The sequence below is a fragment of the Dermacentor silvarum genome, chromosome 1, assembly GCF_013339745.2.
Source record: "Dermacentor silvarum isolate Dsil-2018 chromosome 1, BIME_Dsil_1.4, whole genome shotgun sequence".
Taxonomy (NCBI): Eukaryota; Metazoa; Arthropoda; class Arachnida; order Ixodida; family Ixodidae; genus Dermacentor; species Dermacentor silvarum.
In genome coordinates, this window is record NC_051154.1 from 21,085,361 (window position 1) to 21,107,405 (window position 22,045).

The 22,045-nt window shown below is 51.3% G+C and overlaps 1 protein-coding gene across 2 annotated transcripts in view; it reads left to right on the top strand.

The window, feature by feature from the left end:
- Positions 1-22,045, top strand: part of LOC119457790 (RING finger protein 44) — a 143,466-nt gene that overhangs the window by 41,554 nt on the left and 79,867 nt on the right. For both annotated transcript variants that reach the window (XM_037719519.2, XM_037719508.2), the window contains exon 2: positions 523-781. In XM_037719519.2, coding sequence (XP_037575447.1) covers positions 523-781 — 259 coding nt within the window. The remainder of the gene's footprint in view (positions 1-522; positions 782-22,045) is intronic.

Below are 22,045 nucleotides of genomic sequence, written 5' to 3' on the forward strand. Positions count from 1 at the left end.
ATCCCTCGCCCCGTTTGTTGGCACAGTGCATGGTCGGGGTTCGCCTCCCTCTCAAACGGGGCGGAAGTGCGTCTACGCGAAAGGTCGTAGAACCCGACCGGTATAACAGAGCCTGCTCGGCAGATTGGCCGCGGCAAAAAAGAGAAACCGGCAACTACCGCAACTATTCTGCTTCCGCATTTGTTTTCCATTTGCCACCGTATTTCAACGGTATCGCGAGGGGGCGTTATCCTTCGTAAGCAGCAAGTGTCGCGGGTTTCGCTTTGCCTCTCTACTTTCCTGGGTGCCAAGGCACCAATGTATGTTGTCATGTTCTTTCCCACTGGGAGGAGTCTTTTTGTCTGCCAAATTATGCGTGTACGGAGATGCTGACACGTGGTGTACAACGCCGTTCTCTCCTTCATAAATTACGTGTGCATTGCGTTGACGAAATCCGTTTTCCCAGCTGGCCGCGCGGGAACTTCGCTCGTGGGGCATCGAACTGCGCAGCCGACTGAGCGTGACGTGCTGCTCTTTTCGCAGGAGATCCGGCAGCTGGCTTCCCCGGGCGGCGCTCTGCTGGCGGCCGCGGGCGGCGGCGCGGCGGCGTCGGGCGGCGAGGCAGCGGCGTCGCCGTTCGGACGCCGCAGCCCGGCCTCCGAACCGCTGCTGCTCGAGCCGCCGGCGAGCATGTCGGCGCCTGCGGGAGCGGGCTACGCGGCGGCGCCCATGGTGCACAGGGCCTCGCCCGGGGGCTACGACCTGCGGGGACACCGTCGTGCAGCACCGCCTCCTCCGCCAGGTGCGTGCTCTCTTCTACGCTTGGCTGCCCTTTCACTCGCAGTCAGCTGGTGGATGTCGTGGCATGGTGCTCGCTGCAGGCCTGGCTTATAGCCGTGCGGACGGGACGAAACTTGGACGCTAACAGCAAGCCTTTCGAGAGGCCGAGTTTTTACCCCTCCGTTCAAAGGTAGCAACCTATATAGCCGATACAGGCTATAAAGGTGTAAACCTGCTATAGCCAACCCCAGACCGAGCAGGCCAGCTCTGGCGCTGCATAAAATTGGCGAGGCGTTTTCAGTGCTGTGGCAGGCCGACGGCGGTCCCGCGTAAATGCACATTTTTTTGCCTGCACGCCGCTGATAACACTTGTTGCGCGTGATTCGTCGTGTCTGTCGAGTGTTTGAGGTACTGCTCTGTCCTGCCAAACCCGATATGACGGGACGTCCGTAGCGTCGCTGTTGCGGGAGGCCAGAACCATTGAAAGATTGCCTTTCCTAAAATGGGCTTGTATTAGCACAAACAGCCTCCTGACTTGTTTAAGTGAGACATATAAAATGGTAATGGGCCTATTAAAAAAAATGTCATTAGCTTGAGTGACAGTGAGGTTACTCAATCGGCCGGGTACGGTCAGTGTGTGCGAGCGCTGAACACGTAGTACAATACAGACTGTATACGGCGATGCTGCCTCGCCGCTTTGCCACGGCCTCGTACACTGCTTGCACCGCTTGCGTGCCCGCCATGGAAAAGCGGCAGCTATGTATAGTTAGAAAACAGTCTTGCGATTGCAACTTGTTTTCCTAGATTTGAACTGCTGTGTGAATGAATTAATGAATAAACTTTATTGTACGAAGAGTGGTGTGGTTAATCTCGGGTGGGGCCCTCTTGTAGAGCACCACTATAAAGTACGCTAGCTCTAGCACGGATAGCTGCTTCGCCTTGCATGCGTTAGGATTGTACACGTGCTCTCAATTTTGTGAATGCCACAAACGGCTTTTTTTTTTCCCCTTAACGGCTCAAACAAAGAGGGATCCGGGCCCTTTGGTGTTTCAAACTGTTTTTCCCCGTGCACCTCCTCTCGCCGATCAGCAACAAGAGTCGGCTGCGTGTTAAAGATAAAGGATGAAGGCTATCTCCCATTGTGCACTAGTAATTCCGTGAGGCATCATCCATTCAGGTGTCGTCGCGCGGATTTCTGTTTCTCTACTATGGTCGGCTGACGCGACCAATAGCTTTTGCCGCGCACGCACGGAGTTGCATGGTGAGACGGGGTATAGACTTTGTCTCGGTGATCTTGCGGCCGCCGTTTCGAACCCGATCCGTGATTTCTCGAAGGATAGCTTCGCGTCCAGTACAAGCCAAGGGACCTGCTTTGCTGCTCTGCAAGCTGTCGAATTCCGACCTTTTCTCGTTTGAGCCGATCTTTCGGACTCGGTGACTGCCCACTGCGAAAATCGAAACAGGACGGGGAGTCAGTCGGTCAGTATACATGCACATAGTTGGGCGAGTTGGTTTACACCAACGCATCACCATTGTCAAATCTGAGAGCTTCGCGAAATCCCCCAGACAAGGAAAGACTTGGAAAGCGAGAAGTGGAATGACAAGCGGAACTCTCGCTTCCTGTTGTCAGCTGCGTTTTTCGGTAACTGTTCTGTTAGAACCGTAGCGGAAATAGTCGCACCGGCATCTGGTGGTCAGGAAAATATGCGCCTAGCGGAAGCAGTCCCGCGAGTTAAATTCTCCGACGGTTTTGCCAAATAAGAAATACGTGCGCCTTACGTCCGCTCGCCATTAGCCATCTCACCGTGCGGTCTGCGCCATACTTTTGCTTAAAGTACTGCAATTCTTATGAACGTGCATTTTTTTTTGTACCCCCAGTAATCAGTATACTGCACAGGGTAGAGGCAGGACTCTGCCCGCGCTCAGACTCTAGACGACGTAAAAGCTGTACATGGTAATCAAAGTATACTCGCAGGCACCAGTGGTGCTGATGCTATAGCGACGCACCATGTGTTCGACTGTGCATGCGAGCGGCGCGTTTTGTGAACACGAGTGCGACCACGCGACTTCGTCACGTGTTCATGCTTCGTATCTTCTGGCGGCAGGCGTGGATAACCAATTCATCAGGCTGCCCATATACCATGAGGGGAAAACACAAGGAATTTTTTTTTTCTTTTTCCAACGGAGTCATTCGCTCTTATAAGGGAACGGGGTGGATGCGGCGGCCGCGTTGTCCTCGCCTGTTGACCTATACCGAAAGTTCCAAAATTTGGACGCCTAGGCGCCCGAAAAACCCTATTCAGTCGGCGGATAGTGTGAGCTTGGTTCCAAAAGCACGGCCATTAGCCCATACGCGCGCGAAGGTCACTCACGCTGGCCGGTGTAGCGTTTCCTGCGGCGCCGGTCACGAAGGGCGCTTGGGCCACTGTGCCGGGGGAACTGCCGCGCACGCAGCTCCGCCGCCGCGTGTGGGTCAAGGCTCGCAGGAAATACGGTGTCCGTAGGCCGCCCCGCACGCAGGCCTTGCATGGGCCAGCCCACGCGCGCGAGGCAGGCAGCGCGCGTTGAGCCCGATAACTGGCATGGTTCAGTTTGGCTGGCCGATGGTGCGCTTTCTTGGATATGCGCGCTGGAGACACCGGTCTGTCTCGTCACCGAAGGCATGGCACATGCAAGCGGGAAATACTTTTGCGTAGTGTTATTAGGAAGTCTTGCGATCAAGCATCCGCAAAAGCGCCCGTACTTCTCACATTTGGCTCAAATGAGAGCCTCCTGACAACGCTATATATTGCTGAGCTTGCTCGCCAAGACGGAGTTACGAAAGTGGAGGCGCATTTATACCATCTTACACTGGTAGATATCAACGGCGGTCATTATCCGTGGAAGGTTTATTAAAGAGAACATAGTGCTCATAGGAGTGTGTCTAGCTAATATGCGCCACATATCTCGCTGAAGGCAGCTAGCAGAAGAGGCCCCAAAGCCCTGGTGTACCGTATATACAAACTCGGAAAACGAAGGGAGTTCTCGCAACCCTTTTTGCAAGAGTCTCTGCTTGTTTCATATTTCACTCTTAACTCCTCGCTCCAGTACGTTCGCTGTATGCACGAGCCCGGGAGTGAACGTACTTTTTTTTTTTTTTTTTATGGAGTACGACAACTCTCTAAACTGCGGTTCAATATGCGACAAGCAGTTACTCCCGCGAAAGTAGGTGCTGCAGCATTCTCTTTGTTCTCGTGTATGGCAAACACGTCGCGTTGAGACAGCGCATAACGGTGGCTTTTGTGCACGGATGCGTTTTTTTTTTTTTTTTTTTTTTTTTTTTTTTTTTCCCTGTCACCAGATAGCTATAGCAACAAGGCTTGGCTACAGCTTTTGTCACTTGTTCCCACCGTGTCAGCTATCGCGAGTGTATCTTGCCGACGGAAAGAACGACGACGCGGTCCCAAACAGTGATTTTATTTCAAGCGTACTTCGGACGCGGCGCACGCAAGACGACACCGGTGTGAGCGCCTCAACCGTGGCAAATTCTGCGCTGGTATATAGTCAGTCTTACCGAGTACCTGTAGTGGACGGAGCTTCGTCGTGCACACGGCATCAGCCAATGCGGGGTGTTAGCACGTGAGTGTCGTATCTTTGCATTCGTGGAGAGTAGTTAAAACTGATTCTCTGCGACACAAATATTCGTAAGTGCGCAGAACGGTTGGGGCAGAGTGCTGAGGAACAGGGTTACGACCAATGCGGTGATTGAGATGACTCAAGTTTTGCACCTAATGTATTGGTATAGATGACAAATATATTATAGGCTTTGTGTGATAAGTTTTTCTAACGCGTAGTTGTGTGGGAGCGATCGAGCGTTCGATCGGTATCTATTGGGTGGCGGTTTCTGACGGCAAACACGGCTCGAGGAGGTACCCGGGTGTCATGCGTGATTCTGTGATGCGCATGTATTACACATGCGCAGTGCGGGCGCCGATGAAGCTTAGTGGTTCGGAATATGTGTATGGACCGTACTAAAAAAAAAAAAAAAAGGGGGGGGGGGGAGGAAAGAGGCGTGTGAAATTGATGAGCTGCGCATACTACACCCGATTAAGCAGTATAAAAAAAGTTCTCCTGTTTTGCGCGCCAAAACCACTATTTGATTGAGGCACGGCGTAGTGAGGGACTCTGGATTAATTTTGACCACTTGATGTTCTTTGACATGCAGCCAATGCACGGTACGCGGTACAGTACACGTTTTTGCATTTCAAGCCTATCGAAATGTGGCCGCAGCGGCCGGGATTCGATCCCGCGTCCTTGGGCGTAGTAGCGCAACGCCACAGACACTATACGCCACCACGGAGGGTATGCAGTATTTCCGAAGATGACGAATTCAAATCGCGGGAATTCGTTTCTGCGGAGGAAAAGGACAAATCATATAAAGCAGCATATACGGAATGTGATCTGCTTCATCTGTTAGAGAATCGCTTGTAATTTGTGTTGTTCGTCCAAATAAGGCTGCTTAATTATTTGCACATGTGCACTTCCATGAAGTTACTCTGGCTTGTCTAATAATTGTAGCTTTGGATGACAAACATGTGGCAACGTCAGCGAGATATTAATACAGCGATTGCAAAATTTGAACAAGCTATAGGCCTTTTTGCACCCGCTAACTTGAAGCACTTAACTTCCGGGAACGGCACAATCTGCCTCCGTGGCAAGCGTGACGCAGCATTCGACATAGTTTACCCTGAAGGCAGTGCAGGTCTGCGGAGACGTCGCGACGTGATGAAGCTGATCGCTCGGTGACCATATCAGCGAAGCGCGTATACGTCAAAGATATGCCTTTGACGTTTACCGAAGCGATACGGCGCACCTTTCTTACAATGTTCAGCACAGCTATTGAATGTTTAATAAAACTGCCTATTGTACTGCACAGATGACAGAAACGTCATCGTTTTCATCTCGCTGGACCATTGTGCAGGTGGTACGTCGGAGTTTTAAAGTCGTTGACAGGGCTTTGTCTTTCGAAGACACGACGACGGTTCCATGCTGGTGGGATTCGCGAAGCACAAGCACGCAAATTTTGGGTTCTGGCCTGTATCACGTCCCGAACGTTTCCTCTCTCCCTTCTTTACTGGGGCAAGATTGTACGAGCCATCAATAAAAACGAGTCATCACCGCAAATGTGGTGGCTTGGTGGAGGTACACTGTAGCGAAACCTAGTCTAGCACGTTAAGTTTAATGTTACTGCATTAATACAGGGTACATGTCCTTTATTTTTCTGGCCGACTATTTTGACAACTTTATTCCCGTCAGTGCATTTTATTAAAAAAAAAACATCCTAGATTCTGAAGATGAACCAAAACAGTGTCGACATAGGTAATTCATCTCCAAAGTGTAAATCCTGGATTACACCTCGGTCTGATGCTGATTTACGTCTCGGCCGCAATCTCGCCGAGATGGGCCGCAGTTCTGTCTTCATGGCGCCGCCACATCTGGCAATCTTCGTCGTCGTGCTTCAGCATTTTCGATCGCCTCTCATCTTGAAGCTTTCGGGCTCTGCTGCGCTTCCGAAATAGCGTCCGATGTGGATTGTACTGCCGCGCGAATCTCGCACAGTAGCGGCAAGCGGGTCTCGTCTTTGCTCTCGGACGAACCGCGTAGGCACTGCAGCCCTCTCCCCGCAGTGCCGGCGCAGAGTACGCCCGTATCTCATTGCATTGCCCGCTTGTCCCGCCGTCCGTTGTATGCGCGCCGACTTTCGACACGCGCAGCGTCATCGGCGTTCCGCTTCCTTCTGACGCCACCAGGTCGAGGCCTTGTCGCCCTCCCTCCTTTTGGGCGACCACCGTTGCTGTTGCGTCGCTCAGCGGCGCCGATTGTCAGCTGGCGACCGCTGCTGCTGGACGTCCAGCGGCGATGAGTCGTGCCTGGGGCGCCCCGAGCAAGGGATGTCCGCCAGGAAGACAATGTAGGCGTGCGCGCCTCTCTCGGCCCTCGGTATACTACCGCCCTCCAAGCTCCTCCTTGGTGGCGTCGCGCAACGCAGCGTCTGCGTGTCCCCGCAGTCGCGCAACGTCGCGGAGTCTAGTCTCTGTGTGAAGCGCGCACGCTTATTCGCTTCTTGCCCTGTCGGTGCACTCGGAGTCAAATGCCAGGGAGCTTGCTTATCTGGCGTAGCACATTCTGATGGAACAGGGTCCGAGTTGCAGCGTGTGAACACTCGTGAGCCGTCCTAGCACTTGGGATCTCCATCACTTCACCTCGTATTGCACTCGAAGCCACCAAACCTAGAACGTCCTTTTACGGGCAAGCTATATATAATATACTCCAATTCTTGATTGTTTTTTTTTTTCCTTCAGTGAAGGCTTTGTCAGGTGGCATAATATTTGATGTGTATGTTGTAAGGCCCGAGTTTTGCATCTATTCAGCAAGTGTTCTGTGGCATATGTTACCGTGTAAACAAGGACCATAGCTGGATATGTGGCATTAATTTAATTGTAGCAAAGGCCGGTCAGCAAAAGAATACGGAGCGTGCCTGCTGCAAGTTTGGACATGTTCATATAAAGTGGCAAGCATCTGCTTCTTTTCGTTCGGTCCTACTCGCCCGCCGCATCTAATGATCGATCCTGGTGATTTCGCAGGCGGGGCCCTGTTAAAGCCGCTGACGAAGGATGAAAATAATTGGCCTGGAGCAGAATGTCATTTTTTTTTTTTACAAATATCACATTTTTCAGCCCCGTTTTCGCATTAAGCATGAGCATTCAGTGGCTACGCCAGCGTGGCATCGTATGTGCCTGCTCTGGTACCGTACGGCGTGCAAAGCGCGCAGGGCAGGGCAGTGCACTGCACGGGGCATGGACTCCGATCGATGCCTCCGCGTGGGAACGGTCTGTGGGGAAGAGCGAGGTTCTCTCTCCCCCTCGTCGCTGCCTGGGTGCGGTCCGGCGGAATATTTCCACTTCTCTGCATCTGCCGTGCTTCATCTTCGACTGGCGTGACTCGCTTCGGACTCGAAAACCGCTGCACGAAGAAACGCACGAGCGCACGTCTCCCGAGTCCCAGCAGTTCTCGCGAGTGCATCTTGTCGCTATGCTGTTTGGTTTCACGTGTGTCTGCTGCACGTCCTGGAATTATGCGTAATTAACTACGCTGCACGACTATAGCAACGATACACCACTAGCAGAGCAATGCGTGTACTGTGGAAGAATGGACATACCTCCGAACTTTTTTTTTCTTCTTTTTTTGTGTATGTGTCGAGTCTCTCCCTACGATTTTTACGGTGAATCTGTGCTCATTGTACAGGTTTTTAAGAAGTAGCGCTAAGGTTGTACGATTGAAATGCAGCAGTTGCTATCAGATATTGAGCCAATACCTAGTGATGCGAAATTTAGATTTAGAAAACCCCTATAGATGTAGGGGTTTTCGGTACGTTCTGGAGACAAGGATTATTGATCCTAGTTTCAAGGGTGTTTCTTTTTATGTTTAAGAGTGCGCAGTTAAAATATGACATGACGGAAAACACAACGGTGTTGTCCCACGATGTAAACCCCGACATGGATCTACATATTTGCCAGATATATTTAGTTTTTCCTTGAAGTTGCAATGAGCATACTCGCAAGATCTAGCGAAATCAATCTGATAGTGTTTTAAGGGATCGTAATAAAGTTCCTCTACCTCCTCTGCTCTTCAGTTCGCTGCTTCGACTCCGTATAACCGTAAGCTTTTAAATTCTTAGGAAAACACGGTGTTGCACACAATCTTAAAGCACACCATAAGCTGAAGATTTGCATCAAACAAATCTTTTCAAACTTAAGTGCTTGCAAGAATTTTTTAGGAAACTCGGGGAGGAAACTGACATCATACTTTTCTTTTTTTCCCTGTATTCTTTTTATGACTGCTCCATAACCCTAATCTCCCCTCGTTCGCCCAACTGTTCTCCTCTCAGCGAGGCAGTTCCTGTCACACGCGCTTTTCTTCCACCATCCCACCCTTTCCAATATAGCGTGTGAATAAACAGTTAATTACTCAATCGGCTGCCAGAACTGCGGAGAAGCTCTCTCTCTCCCCCCCCTGTGGTGCAGTTCGTTTTCGCTGACTGCGCCATCCCTCCCTCACGACTTACCAACTGTGCCGGGGCTGAGCCGCAGTTTCTCTCGAGCAGTTGGCGGAACGGTAGTCGGCATATCCGCAAATCGGGGAGAAAAAAAAAAAAGAAAAAGAAGCCCCGAAAAGGTGACGTCGCCCGTGGCATTGGGAGGCGCCATTAAGCGTGAGGACATCGGAAACCCATTTGGTCCGGCGGCGGCGGCCGCGCTTTTTCGCCTTCAGGCTAACGACGCCCGCACACAGGTGACCGTCGGCGCGGGCCCATTGTCGGCAGCGGGAGGCGAACGCTTTGGCGCAGCAGACGAGCTGCCTCATTAGCCAGTCACTTTGGGATCCCCGTCCGGGGCGTGGGAGTGGCCCGAGCGCCGATCGCCGGGGCGCTTCGCGTGCTCCCAAAATGCAAGGACGCTCGATGACTGTGTGGGCGCAAAGTGCGAGAGTTTGGAAGAGCTGCGGCATGGGTCCACTATACGAAAGCTGTTGCGACCGTCCTCTTCGTCATTGTTATTGTAGGAGCAAAGTTCTAGTAGCAGTATAGGGTAGTTGGTAGTAGTGGTAGTAGTAGCCGCAGTAGTAATGTCTTGTTTATTCGTTTTTACAGTGAGACGCCACTTGATTTAAACATGCCACGATGGCGAGCTATGCAGACCAGCAAACATTTGCATATAACCCTTCCCTCCCACTATAGCCACCCGTTCGTTTTGACGGTAGGGAGCCCTTGTATGCATACGCCTGAATTTCACCCTGCATTTCACTTGGATGAACCTTTATCGTTCGAGTCGGCGGAGAGAAAAGAAACTGAGGGTCAGCATGCGTCAACTCCTTTTTGCCTACGTTTATGTCACGCCTCTATAGGTGCTTGTTTTTATTTATTATTTTTATTTATTTAGATTTAGAGATATCTAGAGGCTGCCCTTCTTTACCGGAGTGGTCACCTTGCCAAAAAGGAATTTATTTGTATAATGTAGCAGCGCAGAGAACATAGTAAAAATAATTTAACAAAAAAAAAAAGGGGGGGGGGGGGGCACGAGTGCCCTGTGTGTGTGTGTGTGTTTTTTTTTTTTTTTTTTTTTTTTTTGCGCTGCTACACCGTGAACATAGTCCGACTCGCCCCGTTTTCTATTTTTGTAAAATTTGTGACCTAAATTTCCTTCATGCCTTGACAAATCTGTTATATAAGCCTCCTGCAATAACCCTCCAGGTTATAGATTAATCTGTACACTTCTACACTATGTGCTGCAGCGTCCTCTATGTTTACAAGCATGCAGTTTGTAGGCAATACCGAGGACGCAGAGGCGCGCGCCGTTGCGATCTCGGATGCTATGCGTTACGCCGTCGTGCTCGAACCGCTGTATCAAAAAGAATAGAATAGGAGCTACAGCCACGCGTTGCCTTATTTATCTTATATGGCAAATGAGTTGTGCGGAAATCCGCAAAGTCGAGCAAGTTTCATGAAATTTTATAACAGTCATCCACTCGAGAACAGGCTACTCTCGTTTGTTGCCGAGAAGCCACCAAGCTACCTTGTAATAGCTTCGTTTCACTCCCGCGTGGATGACAATTATTCCCTTTCAGGAAAGTTCCTCCACTTTGCGGATTTCCGCAAAACTTATATTACCATATATTCTGCGTCCCTGCTGTCTACCAGCTTCCTAGTTAGCTCAGATAGTAGAGCGACCGCCCTGGAAACGCGTCTCCGGGTTCGACCAGCGGACCATGGACGAATTTTCCTTCAACGTCTTTCTGAGCAACCCGTATTGCGTTTCCTCCATGGCTTCGTGATATATATACTCTAGAGTTGATTGCAATTCTTCTTCTTTAACTTATGCATGCTCGTCCGCGTATTCTATTTTGTGGCTTCCTTAGCTTCCGACGTACTTTCCAACCGTTGCCAGTTTTTGAAGGCGCGTGGCTCGCGTTGCCAAGTCATCGCAGGCTTGAACCTCTGCTCGGTGACGGGCCGTACATGGCGCTTTTGGTCGACTGCTTGCGTGCCCTCACTCGGGCGTCTGTTGTGGCCCCCCGAACGAATGCACCATTGTGTCCCGGCGCGGAGGGTAGCAGGATCGGGGTGTGTGATGAGGGCTGGCCCGCAGGCGTTTCGAGTCCGTATCCGGTGCATGCCGGCCGCGCGGCCGTTTCCTGTGCGGGCCGCCATCCGAGGACCGGCGTCGCGGTCGACTGTCCTGCCTCGGAGCGCTGAACGTGCCGTGACTCGCGTCTCGTTGCCTGCTGTCTACGCTTCGGTGCCTGGACCCTGTCGTCCACTTCTGTATTTTTTTTTCTCTTTCTTCCTGCGCGCTCGTCTCTTGGGGAAACCCAACCCTATCGTCACTTCCTCAGTGGCGCATACGCCCATGTCGCCCCCAGCGCAATCTGCTGACTACCGTACTAACCAACGCTCGGGCCCTACGATCGCTCGCTAGGTGCTCCGTTCCGATTTCCTCTTTTTCAGCCACTTTCGTGCCGCATTGCTACAGCTTTAGAGCCACTCCATCTACGCGCCACCACCGCTTACGTGTATGGAGGGGCTTTGCTATACAGCTAAGGCACCACGTGCGGATGCGCTTGCCGTGGTATGCGTCGAGGAGCTTTGTATTCACATCGGATCGAAGAGTTTCGCAGTGGAACAGGAGCGGCAGGAACGGAAGGCCACGGTGTATGAGCCAAATGAGGGTTAAAAAGAAATATTGAACAAGGTGTTGCAGTAACGTCAAAAAGCAAATGACACCCCCCCCCCCCAAAAAAAAAAAAAAAAAAAAAAAAAAACGCCGGCAATTTGTCACGACACAACAAAAACCTTGCACTCGATCGGCCGCGCAACGCTTGAAACAGCGATGCTGGGCGATCGTAGCCCAGCATTTTCCGGAAGTGCGCGCGAACTTTTCATCTTATTACTCATGATGATGATAATCTCTTTTCGCGCGTCTCGGACTTACGGCCGTCACTGCGTGTTGCATAGCGCAGCTTGCAACACCGACGCCGCGTTCCAATGCCGATGCCGCGTTCCAATGCCGACACCGCGTTCCAAGAGACCCGCTCCGTGAATGAGTCTCTCACCCTCTCATAGCGCGAAAAACATCTTCACCTCGCAGAGCACGAACGTACGAACGCGCCAGCTGTGCACGAAGACGCTCGAACGCAATCATATGGTTCCCATAAATGCGCGCTCTGCAGGCGTGGCTGTATAGCCTAGTGGTTACGACGCTCGCTTTGGGACCGGGGGTACGGTCCCAAACTGGCACCGTACCCCCGAACTGGTACGCGGTTTCGAATCCCGCCTCGGCAAGAAAGTTTATTTTCTTTTCTTTCTTGGTAGTGTCTTGCTACGCACCACAAATTACGGCTGGCCTAAACAGCTTCGCTGTTAATCCGAATTATGTGGCTTGAAGTGTTCCAAGTACAAAAGCTTTCATGGCTGAGTATTCATGTCGATGCGAAACACGCCATTCTTTTCGCGAGCCCGTCATTAGCGGTTGTTGATATCCACTGGTGCCCAGCTGACATGCTTCATGGGCCTGGACGTACAACAGTGCGACGCTATTTGGTTTTTTGAACGACGCGGAGCCACTTTTCACGTCTTCATCGAGCGTGCGGCTTCTCCGGAAAAAGGGCAGCGCGCCGCCGTTGTGTGTCGGCACTATGCGGGCATACCGGTCGGGTTTCGCAGCGGTCGTTTCCTTCAAAGCGGTATTTTATATTTTCTCCCCCGAGCTGGGTCCCCCTCTTCGTGCGCCAACGGGCATGCCCGCACTGCATGGCTGGGGCAGCGTCTTAATGTTTCGCGTCGTACCCAGGCTGCGCGGAGTGGCGGGGAAGCCCCCCTCGCCGTACACTCTTGCTGGAGCGCACGCGAGCGCGCCAGGAATGCGTATCTCCGCTCGACTCGGGCACCAAGCAGCGATGGAATTAAGGGGAGGGGGGCGTACGGCGGGGGATTCGGGCGGTCGAACGAAAATGCCGAATTCGGGAGGCCGGAGGCGGTCCGCGCGTCCGCCGGAAACGTGGCGCTGCTTCGTGTCCGGCGCGCCGCCGTATTTCTGGGGCCAGCCGACAGGCGCCGGCGGTGTCCCCCCTGCGAACTGTCTTCCCTCCCCCTCCGAAGGCGCATTGGACCCGTCCGGGAGGGGGCGCCCGCCAAGCAGCACGCGAGCTCCTCGCACTTGCGCCGCCGATCAATGGCCGCGCCTGGAAGGGCGGCCACGCAGCGGGTGGCTGCGCCGCTAGCGCCGTCCCCCGCTCGAGCACGGCCTAGTGCGCAGTTTCTGCTGTCAGCGGGGAAAAACTTGGACGCGCACCGGGAACGGAAGCAGAGGAATTTGGCGCCCAACTCTCCGAGACGGGAAGGGATGTCTCGTTGTTGTGCTTATTCTCTGCAGTTTTGAGCTAGCATTGGTAGATAGGCCTCCTTAATGAAAACTGTCTAGGTTTACTTGGTCTAGCACGCTGCTTCCAAATGGGAACGATGAAATGAAATACGCACAGTGCACGTCACAGAAGCAACATACGCAAAACACACCACAGCACACAGCAAGCGAATAATAAGTATCTCTTTGAGACCATCCATGAAACGCAAGCTAAGGAACACCTATTAAACATCTTCAGAGAAAAAAAAATCGAGACGTCTAAAAAAGTATCTCTAAATGTTGCGCTAGTATAGCGCCCTAGAAAACTCCTTGGGGAAGGCGCGAACACCTACAAAACCACATGAAATTATGTAATCAAGCAAATTAGTTACTGTTAATTTGACAAGCTGTATTGTTTTAACCAGCACCCATTGCATTGTAAGCTGTAATTTATCAGTAGAGATTATGAATCCTAATTTTTATATCGCGTGAAAATATTCGTAGTGATAGTGTATCTACATGCAGAGAAGGCTCAGTGCAAAATTTTGGGCGGAATGTCAAATCCATGTTTTGTACACCGAAACTGCTATTACACCCATCGGAAGCGGCGCAGAACTCGGACTCTGGCGGGCCCGGGCCCGTACTGACGGGTTTAACTAAACTACTTTATATGGCATGCTGTACTTGCAGAATGGTAGTGAACCAGCACTCAACTTTTCGCCAGCAACGTTGTGTCATGTGGCAGTTTCGAGAAATATTCTAAATCTGCAGCGAAAGGCATTGATGTTTCCGTAGAAAAACGCATTACGGAAAACAGTTAACTGGAACAACAATCTATTTTGAGGTGTACATTTTGAGTTTGTATTTCAAAAAAACTGGTCCTATAGGCACAGTTTCTTTTCCGTAAAAGCTCATGCTGTAAGTGCTGGATGACTTCAATTCTGCAGTTACAACATGCCCCCTAAGTTTATGTCAATTAAACAGTTTATTAGTGAATTGTGTTCATAATATTACACAGTTTGTCGAGAAAATTCGCACGTCCGCCACTCTATGAAATTTGGTCAGCAAAAATTACCATTTTGTCTCGAAATACCCTGTTTTTAATAATCCGACACAGTCATTGCAAAAACACGTGGTAATAAAGTTCACAAATGAACTGTAAACAACACTTATCTGCTATTTACGCATTCACGCCTGTAGCTGGTCTCGCGCGCGCGATAACAGCTGCGATCCTGCGGCCCCAAGAAACTTCCGGTCACGTGCCTAATTATCAGTTCACTACGCCGCGACGAAAAGCACGTTCTTTAATTTGTTTCGATGCACTGCAAGTCTCTTTGTACGTTTTCAGATAAAAGGCGCTGAATGCCTCAAGACTAATAGTTATAATCACTTGGGGAAAACTTGACTTGTAAAACTGATTATGTATCGAGGGGAGAATGTGTTGAAAATCTGCGGCCTTCCGTTTTAACTGCTATATAGACGCCCTTATCTTCTTAAATTTAGCAGACTTTGTCAGTGGGCAAAACCGGAAGCCGTCCAGGGCCTATGTTTGTAACTATCGATTTCGTTATTCTTAACGTCCGTCGCACCAAGCGACCGATCCCGTTGATAACAGAGGCATGAGCCGAAGGACGCAACGAACGGAAAATTAAATGGATCGTTACAATGTATAACCGCGCCCTGGCCGGGCTGCTTTCATGGTATACGTTGTTACCTGCAATGAACTGGTTGTGAGAAGCGCTTCATCCGGTGCACGAATAATCTTGTGTTCGCTGCTTCGGATAGCTGCGCACACGACAGAGCGCGCGCCAGAACTCGCTGTAGTGGATGGCGTCCTCTTTTTAGCGAGCTCTGAGGCTCTATTCTGGACACGCATGGCGGCTGCGTTGCCGCCATTATCGGCCATGTTGACTCTCTGATAGGCTGTCGAGAGGTCGCGTGTTTTGAAATTTGTGCCGGGAAGCGGAAGTGTTGCAAAACGCAATTTTGCGTTTTCATCGAGATGACGAAACGTGGCGTGGAGCTGCAAACTTTATCGAAGAATGTTTTTTTCTCTTCCTTGGCAGATGTATTGCGACGTTAGCGCTTTAAACTGAAAGTGAACGGTAGCGTGCCGAAGCATCTGCAATGCATCTGCAATTTCGCGAATATATGTGGTGGCGGTCCAAGATAGCCGCCATGTCCAAGATAGCCGCCATGTCCAAGGTAGCCGCGATATTATAAGGCATCTTGATGCCTGCGCCACAGCTGGCATTGAGAGACGTGGTATGATTACCGCACCACCCTACCTCGGACCCTGACGTCTCGGGACGTGGACGCTTTCCCAATAATCTCCCTTGGAGACAGCGCCTCATTTTTGAGCCGCTGCCGAGTCCATTCGCGACACCATGGAGGATAACGTCTGAGAGTCAGTTGCGTCTCCCATTTTCCCGCACCGAGCTTTCTGTGGGTGTTATTTATTGTTTGTTTGCTTGTTTGTGTAGTTTGTTCGGTCTGAATCGGCTGCTGTAGACAGCCGATTCAAATCCAACAAACTGGATTCACGCCCAGTGAGCCCAGTGCTCCCACGACATGGCCGCATTGAAACGCAAGAGCCGACTTCGCTATCTTGCGTTTTCTTTAGACCGAAAAATTAAATGCTCGGAAAACTGCCCAATTCACTGAATGATGTGGCGTCAGTGTGTAATTAATTCGCCCTTTTGCTTCCCGAATCGCGATATCGAGGTCGTTACATTCAGTTTACTTCTTGAGAAAGCGTTCGCGAGAAACTTGAGGCGGGGTCAGGTGGTCCAGACTGCAATACCTCCTGCGTCCGCGCCTGTCTCGTAAATAAGTGCTCGTGCACGCGGAAGCGATGTCATAGCGCAAGGCGACCCAGAATCGAACCCGCGACATTTCGCCCCTCTGCAAGAATGGTCCGCCGCGCCAAGGGTGACGTCGAGAAAGCGGTGTGACGGAAGCACACTTCCGCGTCGTCTTGCCGGTTGCTGAGTGCAGCCCCCCCTCCCCCCTGCCTCGCCTGGATTCATTATCGCGCGCCGCTATTTTCGAGGGCCTCCCGGTGCGCGGCGCCAGCCGCGGCCACTCGTTCTTTTTCGGGAACACTCTGGCTGCTTGCAGCCGCCACTGCCGCCCGCGCAGCAGCGAGTGTGGCGCTCCCGCGACCCACCACGTCGCTATATATGCAGTGTAGCGAATTTTCAAGTTTGTCAAACATTATGTTAATCGCCATCACTGTCGCCATCAGTTCTCTTCGTAAAATTTCTCCCCGCTTTCCTCCCGCGGTGGCACTCGGGCGCCAACACTGCAGCGCACGCGAAAATGAGGATGAACCTGTAATATATGACCAATATTTATCCAGAAGTGCCGCGCCTTTTTCCAATGCCGAGCATTCTTGACGTGCTCAACGCAGTTTTCTGTGACTGCGTGGTGTCTGGCATCTGACCGTTTTCGCGTGTCAGTCCCGATGATAACGCATTCTAAATATGTGGGCCGTTCCCACCGGGTACGTGCCGCTCTTGAACCTCTTTGACGCCGCCAACTTGGGTGTGTGCCCCCCAGGGGCCACTGTGTATGGGCCGATCTTCAATGAACCTCCTTGACGCCAGCTTTGGTCACTGGGTATCACAACAACAACAAACAGCACCTGCGTAGTGACACCTACTTACGCAGATGTCAACTAGAGCTTACTCTTTCTTTTTTTTTTCCTCCCCCCCCCCCCTTTTTTTTTTTCTTCTTCTCTGCATGCGTGCGTGTAGCGACCGCATCAGCAGAAATGCAGCAGCGGGAGACTCGGAAAACAAAAAAGAGGGCGCAGTATGTGTTCGTTCTGTACGTAGGAGTCGGCAGTTTGCCTTTGTCGGTGTGCAGACGTTTTGTGCGCGTTTAAGAACCCCAATATGGCGAGGGTTAATTCGGTGCAGTCCACTTCGACTTCCATTTCGCGCGCAGTTTTGGGAAGTTCATGCTGAACACTTCTACTAACAAGTAGCGCAACTGTATTTTAGTCGTGCGACATGGCAGACAGACAGACAGACAATGAACTCTTATTGAGGTCCTGAGGGACTAGCCGGCGGAAACCCGCTGGGGCCCCCGGCTCGCCGCTGGCTGCTCCCATGTCGGAATCGGGAGGCCAAGCCTCTCCGCTCTTTCACATGGCATGTTACCTTTTATTATGTCACTCACGGTGGAAGGAACAGATAGGCGCGCGCCTCGGTCTTTTAGTGCTCCTTGATCCTTTGTGGCCTTCGACTGAGAATAGTCATACGTTTCACTATACAGCCGCCATGGAATAGGCGCCGTTACTGCGTGTGAATAGTGCGCATCGACCTCGGTCGGGCGAAGTTTGTGGCACTATTCCGTACACTCTTTAGCGCCAGCGCCGGCTTCTAGCTAAATCACGATAAACTAAACTATAAAAAGCACCTCCGCGTCGAAACTCCGAGTCTGCGGCGCGCGCTGATCATTTGAAATCACCAGTACGATGATGGTGGCAGTATAAAATACGTTTATTCTGGGGGAAAGGGTGCGCTGTGCTATTCGCGGCTAGACAGGAAGGGTGGTATGGGACATTAAAGAAGTCGACCGAGCTGGTGGAGCACTATACTAACTTCAGTCGTCCATTGACTTAGCCCGAGCTTGTGCTTAGGCCGCCGCAGCGTTGGGTCCGTACGTGTGGCAGATTGCAGTGGCCTGGGCAAAAGCCTGCTAAGGTTAACAGGGTTCTCGCGGCTTTGTCTGCGATGGCTGGACACGGAAAGTCACGTGCTCTAGTGCCGACGGCTTACTGCAGCGCAGTGTCTTGCATTGCGGACAGGTGGTGTCGGCGTTTGCGTCCACGTTTTTGGCGCGTCGTATAGCGGAGCAGTGGCTGCTTCGTGCCATGTGCACCCGAAGCCACCGCACGTCCCTGTAGGGACGACTGCACCTTGGCAGTAGTGTACCGGCTCGCTGTGCGGTGGCGTGTCGGTTACCTTTCGCACTGTGTCAGGGTAGGGAGTCGTGCGCGTACACCTTCGCACCCGTCTTCTAGACAGTTCAGACGTATGTCTGCAATAAGGGAGGTCATCCTTTCTCCCTGGCGAGCGCATGGGCTCTCTCGTTCATGCCCTCGATGCCCGCATGACTCGAGACCCTAACCAAGAAACTGAGTGCGGCCAGTCCAATTTCTTGTTATTAGTAAGAAATAAATATATATTGGCTCCGACGTGCGATAAAAAGAGTTTGTGTAAGATAAAGCCGTGTAACGATGCCAGAACGCACTTACCGTATTTACTCGAAAATAGGTCGAACACTGATATAGGTCGACCCCTATACATTGAACTCGCCGAGAAATAATGCAATAATTCAAATATAGGTCGACCCATATCTTTTTCGGAGAAACAAAATAACTTTGAACATGATACGCCTTTATTTAGCCTGAGCTCGACTACTAAATCTCGCTAGTCGATGGCGCAAGCTACCTCCTCGTCGTCCTCGTCGAATGCTTTGCAGGCGTCCTCGGCACCCCACAAACGACGTAGTCCTCGGTACCGTCGAGTGCGTTGAATATGCAGCAATTCTGAAAGCCCGTCTGGATAATCTCGATCCAGACTGGCTTTACGGCGGGCGCGACGGAGGAACTCCGTTAAGTCGATGCATTACTAGCTTTTTTTTTTTTTTTTTTTTCACGAATGGAGATTCCGTGGTCACGAATTTAGGTCGATAGCTCATTTTGGGTAACAGGTTCACACACACACACACACACACACACACACACACACACACACACACACACACACACACACACACACACACACACACACACACACACACACACACACACACACACACACACACACACACACACACACACACACACACACACACACACACACACACGAAAAAAAAACGACTTTAAGGACAGGTTATGTGTCACAAGTCGTGACACATAAGCCACAAGTTCATAAGCTAGAACACAAGCCCAATGTAGTCCGTGTGGAAAAAAAAAAAGACAGAAAAGGGGGGGGGGGGATGAAGAAAGACCACAACACACATTATAAGAGCGTACAATGAATCTCCAAGAACACATCTCTGGAACCATGGACTCTGGGTAACTTAGCGAATATCGATGTACACGCCTGAATAAGTGTAAAAGACCAACCTCTCGCCGCGTGACGGATGTTATGGGAGCTATTAACGCCAAGTGCTGCTGAACTGAAATCATCCAAGAGCGTTACAGGTCGATGCCGTAATCACAGACGCGACTAAAGACAGGAATCCTTGAATCTTTTGCTGCCGTAAGTTGAGCGGGCGATCGTAGACGCGCTAGAACGCCGAGAGTGGCCACCGTGCGAAGGGTAGGATGGCAGCTGCTTGCGCATGTATACCAGTGCAGGCTCCGGGGCATGGCGTGCAGCTGAGTCGCTCTGGTCTGCCTGAGAATGGAATTCGTGGCGCGAACATCCAGCTGGCGGTTCGCGGACTCCGTATTTGTCGCGCAGGATTGGAGGCGCACGCTGAGATGCGCAAGGCGCGCTCGTGAACAACGTCCGCGGGCCTTCCCGCTGTCGCGCCAGCTAAGTGTCAGGCAGCACAGCACTACCAGCCACGTGGACGATAGAGAGCAGGCACAAGCCGAGAAATCCCGCCCACTTAGTGTATGCGATCTTCTGCTGGACGATCAATAATGCTTCCTGTGTAGTCGTCGGGTAATCTTCCCTCTGAGCCATGACAAGTGTTTTGTTTTTCTTCGGCCAAAGGCGTATCGAGGGCTTGTTATAGTTCGGACAACACTGCTTTTAGAGAACTGCTGCCCCGTCTGCACACAATTGAAAAAAGTCCACGTCAGTATAGACATGCAAGTTTTCTAGAAAGGCCTCGAGCAGAACGTTCAAGACCAGAGAGCTGAACCTTGTGGCCGCCTATGGCTCAGCGTGCGCTGCTGTACCTTCTGGCGCCGAATTCCGATGGTGATGCGACAGTTGTATATAGCCTTTAGAAATTGCAAACTTTTCACCAAGACGCATCGTGATGGCAGTTTGTGCTTTGTTGTCAGAGATTTCCATAGAATTTCCCGCTAAAACTGCGCGAGAGAACTGTGGCGCTGCGATCGTTCAGCTACCACGGCAATTGCGGTTACATGGATTTGTCTGATTGGCTATAGACGTTCTTGTGGCTTTATCTGGCTTTATTGGCCTAAAGTTCGAAGCGCGGAAAGCAATTAAGACTTTAAACACTTGCGGGATCATTACGCATTGTTTGTTGCATTTATGACGCAAATCTTGTTAAAATGAGTAATTTGCAAATTCGTTTGAACCCAGAAGAACAAAGTTTACCACCATTACCGCGTGCTGGCCGAACCGCCGTGCTTACAGCTGCCATTAATTTTATTGCGATAGCAATTATATGGACACTCAAAAGCAGATTTCTGCCGTCGGCGTCGCCGTCGCCGTCGCCGTGAGGTTCCGTATGACGTCATTTGGAGATGAAATCGTCGCCGCGCGCCGAACGCTGTATGTGCGAGTGAAAGGGCGCGAGGGGCGCGTCTTTCACGGGGAGTGAACGCACGGCGGAGAACAAACGCGCGTTCTGCGCCGTGCTCGCTTAAGGGCTGCAGAAGTAGGCGTCTCTTTTCTCCTTTACAATCACCATATATGTAGAGCAAACGCGCCTTCTTCGGACGCGCGAGAGGCCGTGGGGGAGGGGGAGGGAAGGGAGGCGACGTTTAGCTGCGGCACCAAGTGCCTATTTATATCAGAGGCTCCAGCAACAGTCACCAACGCCGCACGCATTTTGAGCTAACGCGGGCAAAACGCCGATGGCGTCGACAACAGTTCTGCGTGTTGTTGCTACCAAAGCCGCTCACCTTACTTCGTATGACATTGCTGTGTTGCTATCGCATTCATTGCTTCGCCCTTAGGGCGAAACTGTGACATTTTTTGTTTTAAACACTGAGGATTTTCACCTCGGCAAGTAATCGCGATGGCTGAATGACCTCAGCAACCTGTGGCGGTATTGCGCGCAATATGACGTCACGGCAGCGCTTTATTTTTGTCACTGGGGCCCGTGAGGAGTAGCCGTTGTGGCGCCGCATGCTTCCGCTGTTCGCGCGGGGCCGCACTTCCGTCCGCTGCAGGCGGGTGTTGCACGGAGTGCGGCATCTTTAAGTATTACGGCGTGCTGGTCAGCTGCTGCAGATATGCTTTCCTGAGGCCCGCCGTGTGTTCTCGCTACAGCACAATTAATACACGATTCATTGCAGCCGGCTTGTGGAACTGCGCGCGTTTACGACAGTGACCAGCGGAACAAAATATGTACTAAACGTCCCACATGTTTCAGCAGCAATATAGTAGTAGTCGAGACCGCAATCAGTAGGGGTTGGTGTTGGGCCTGCTTTGAAAGTACAACTAAAATGAATCGCTCTGATTTACTTCAGCAGTACTAATAAAACGCAGGTTGGACAAATTCCACCAGGCCGGCTACTGCGTGGCTTAATCGAACCGCCCTGTTCCAGTCATCGTTTTCGTTTTACTCGCGATAGGAAGTTAAATAGGGTTTTCACTGGTTCGTATACCCTCTTGTCTGAAGCCTCTTGTGTGTCATATGTGCCTCCGACATGTATAATCACGGAAACATTTACTTGATAGCAATCTATGCCTAATATTTGCCCTGGTTCGTGTAATCTTTCAGATCCTTTGTGTGCCGCGTCTCATTAGGAAAAAAAGAAAGATAGAAAAAGGCGAAAAGGGCTTAAAGGTGTGCACCAAAATTCGAAGGAAACAGCCGTCATTTACCGAGTGCACGATAGATGGCGCCAAAATACTGCGTCGAGGCTTTAGCGCCGCCTCCTTCATGACGCAAAAGGTCCCCTA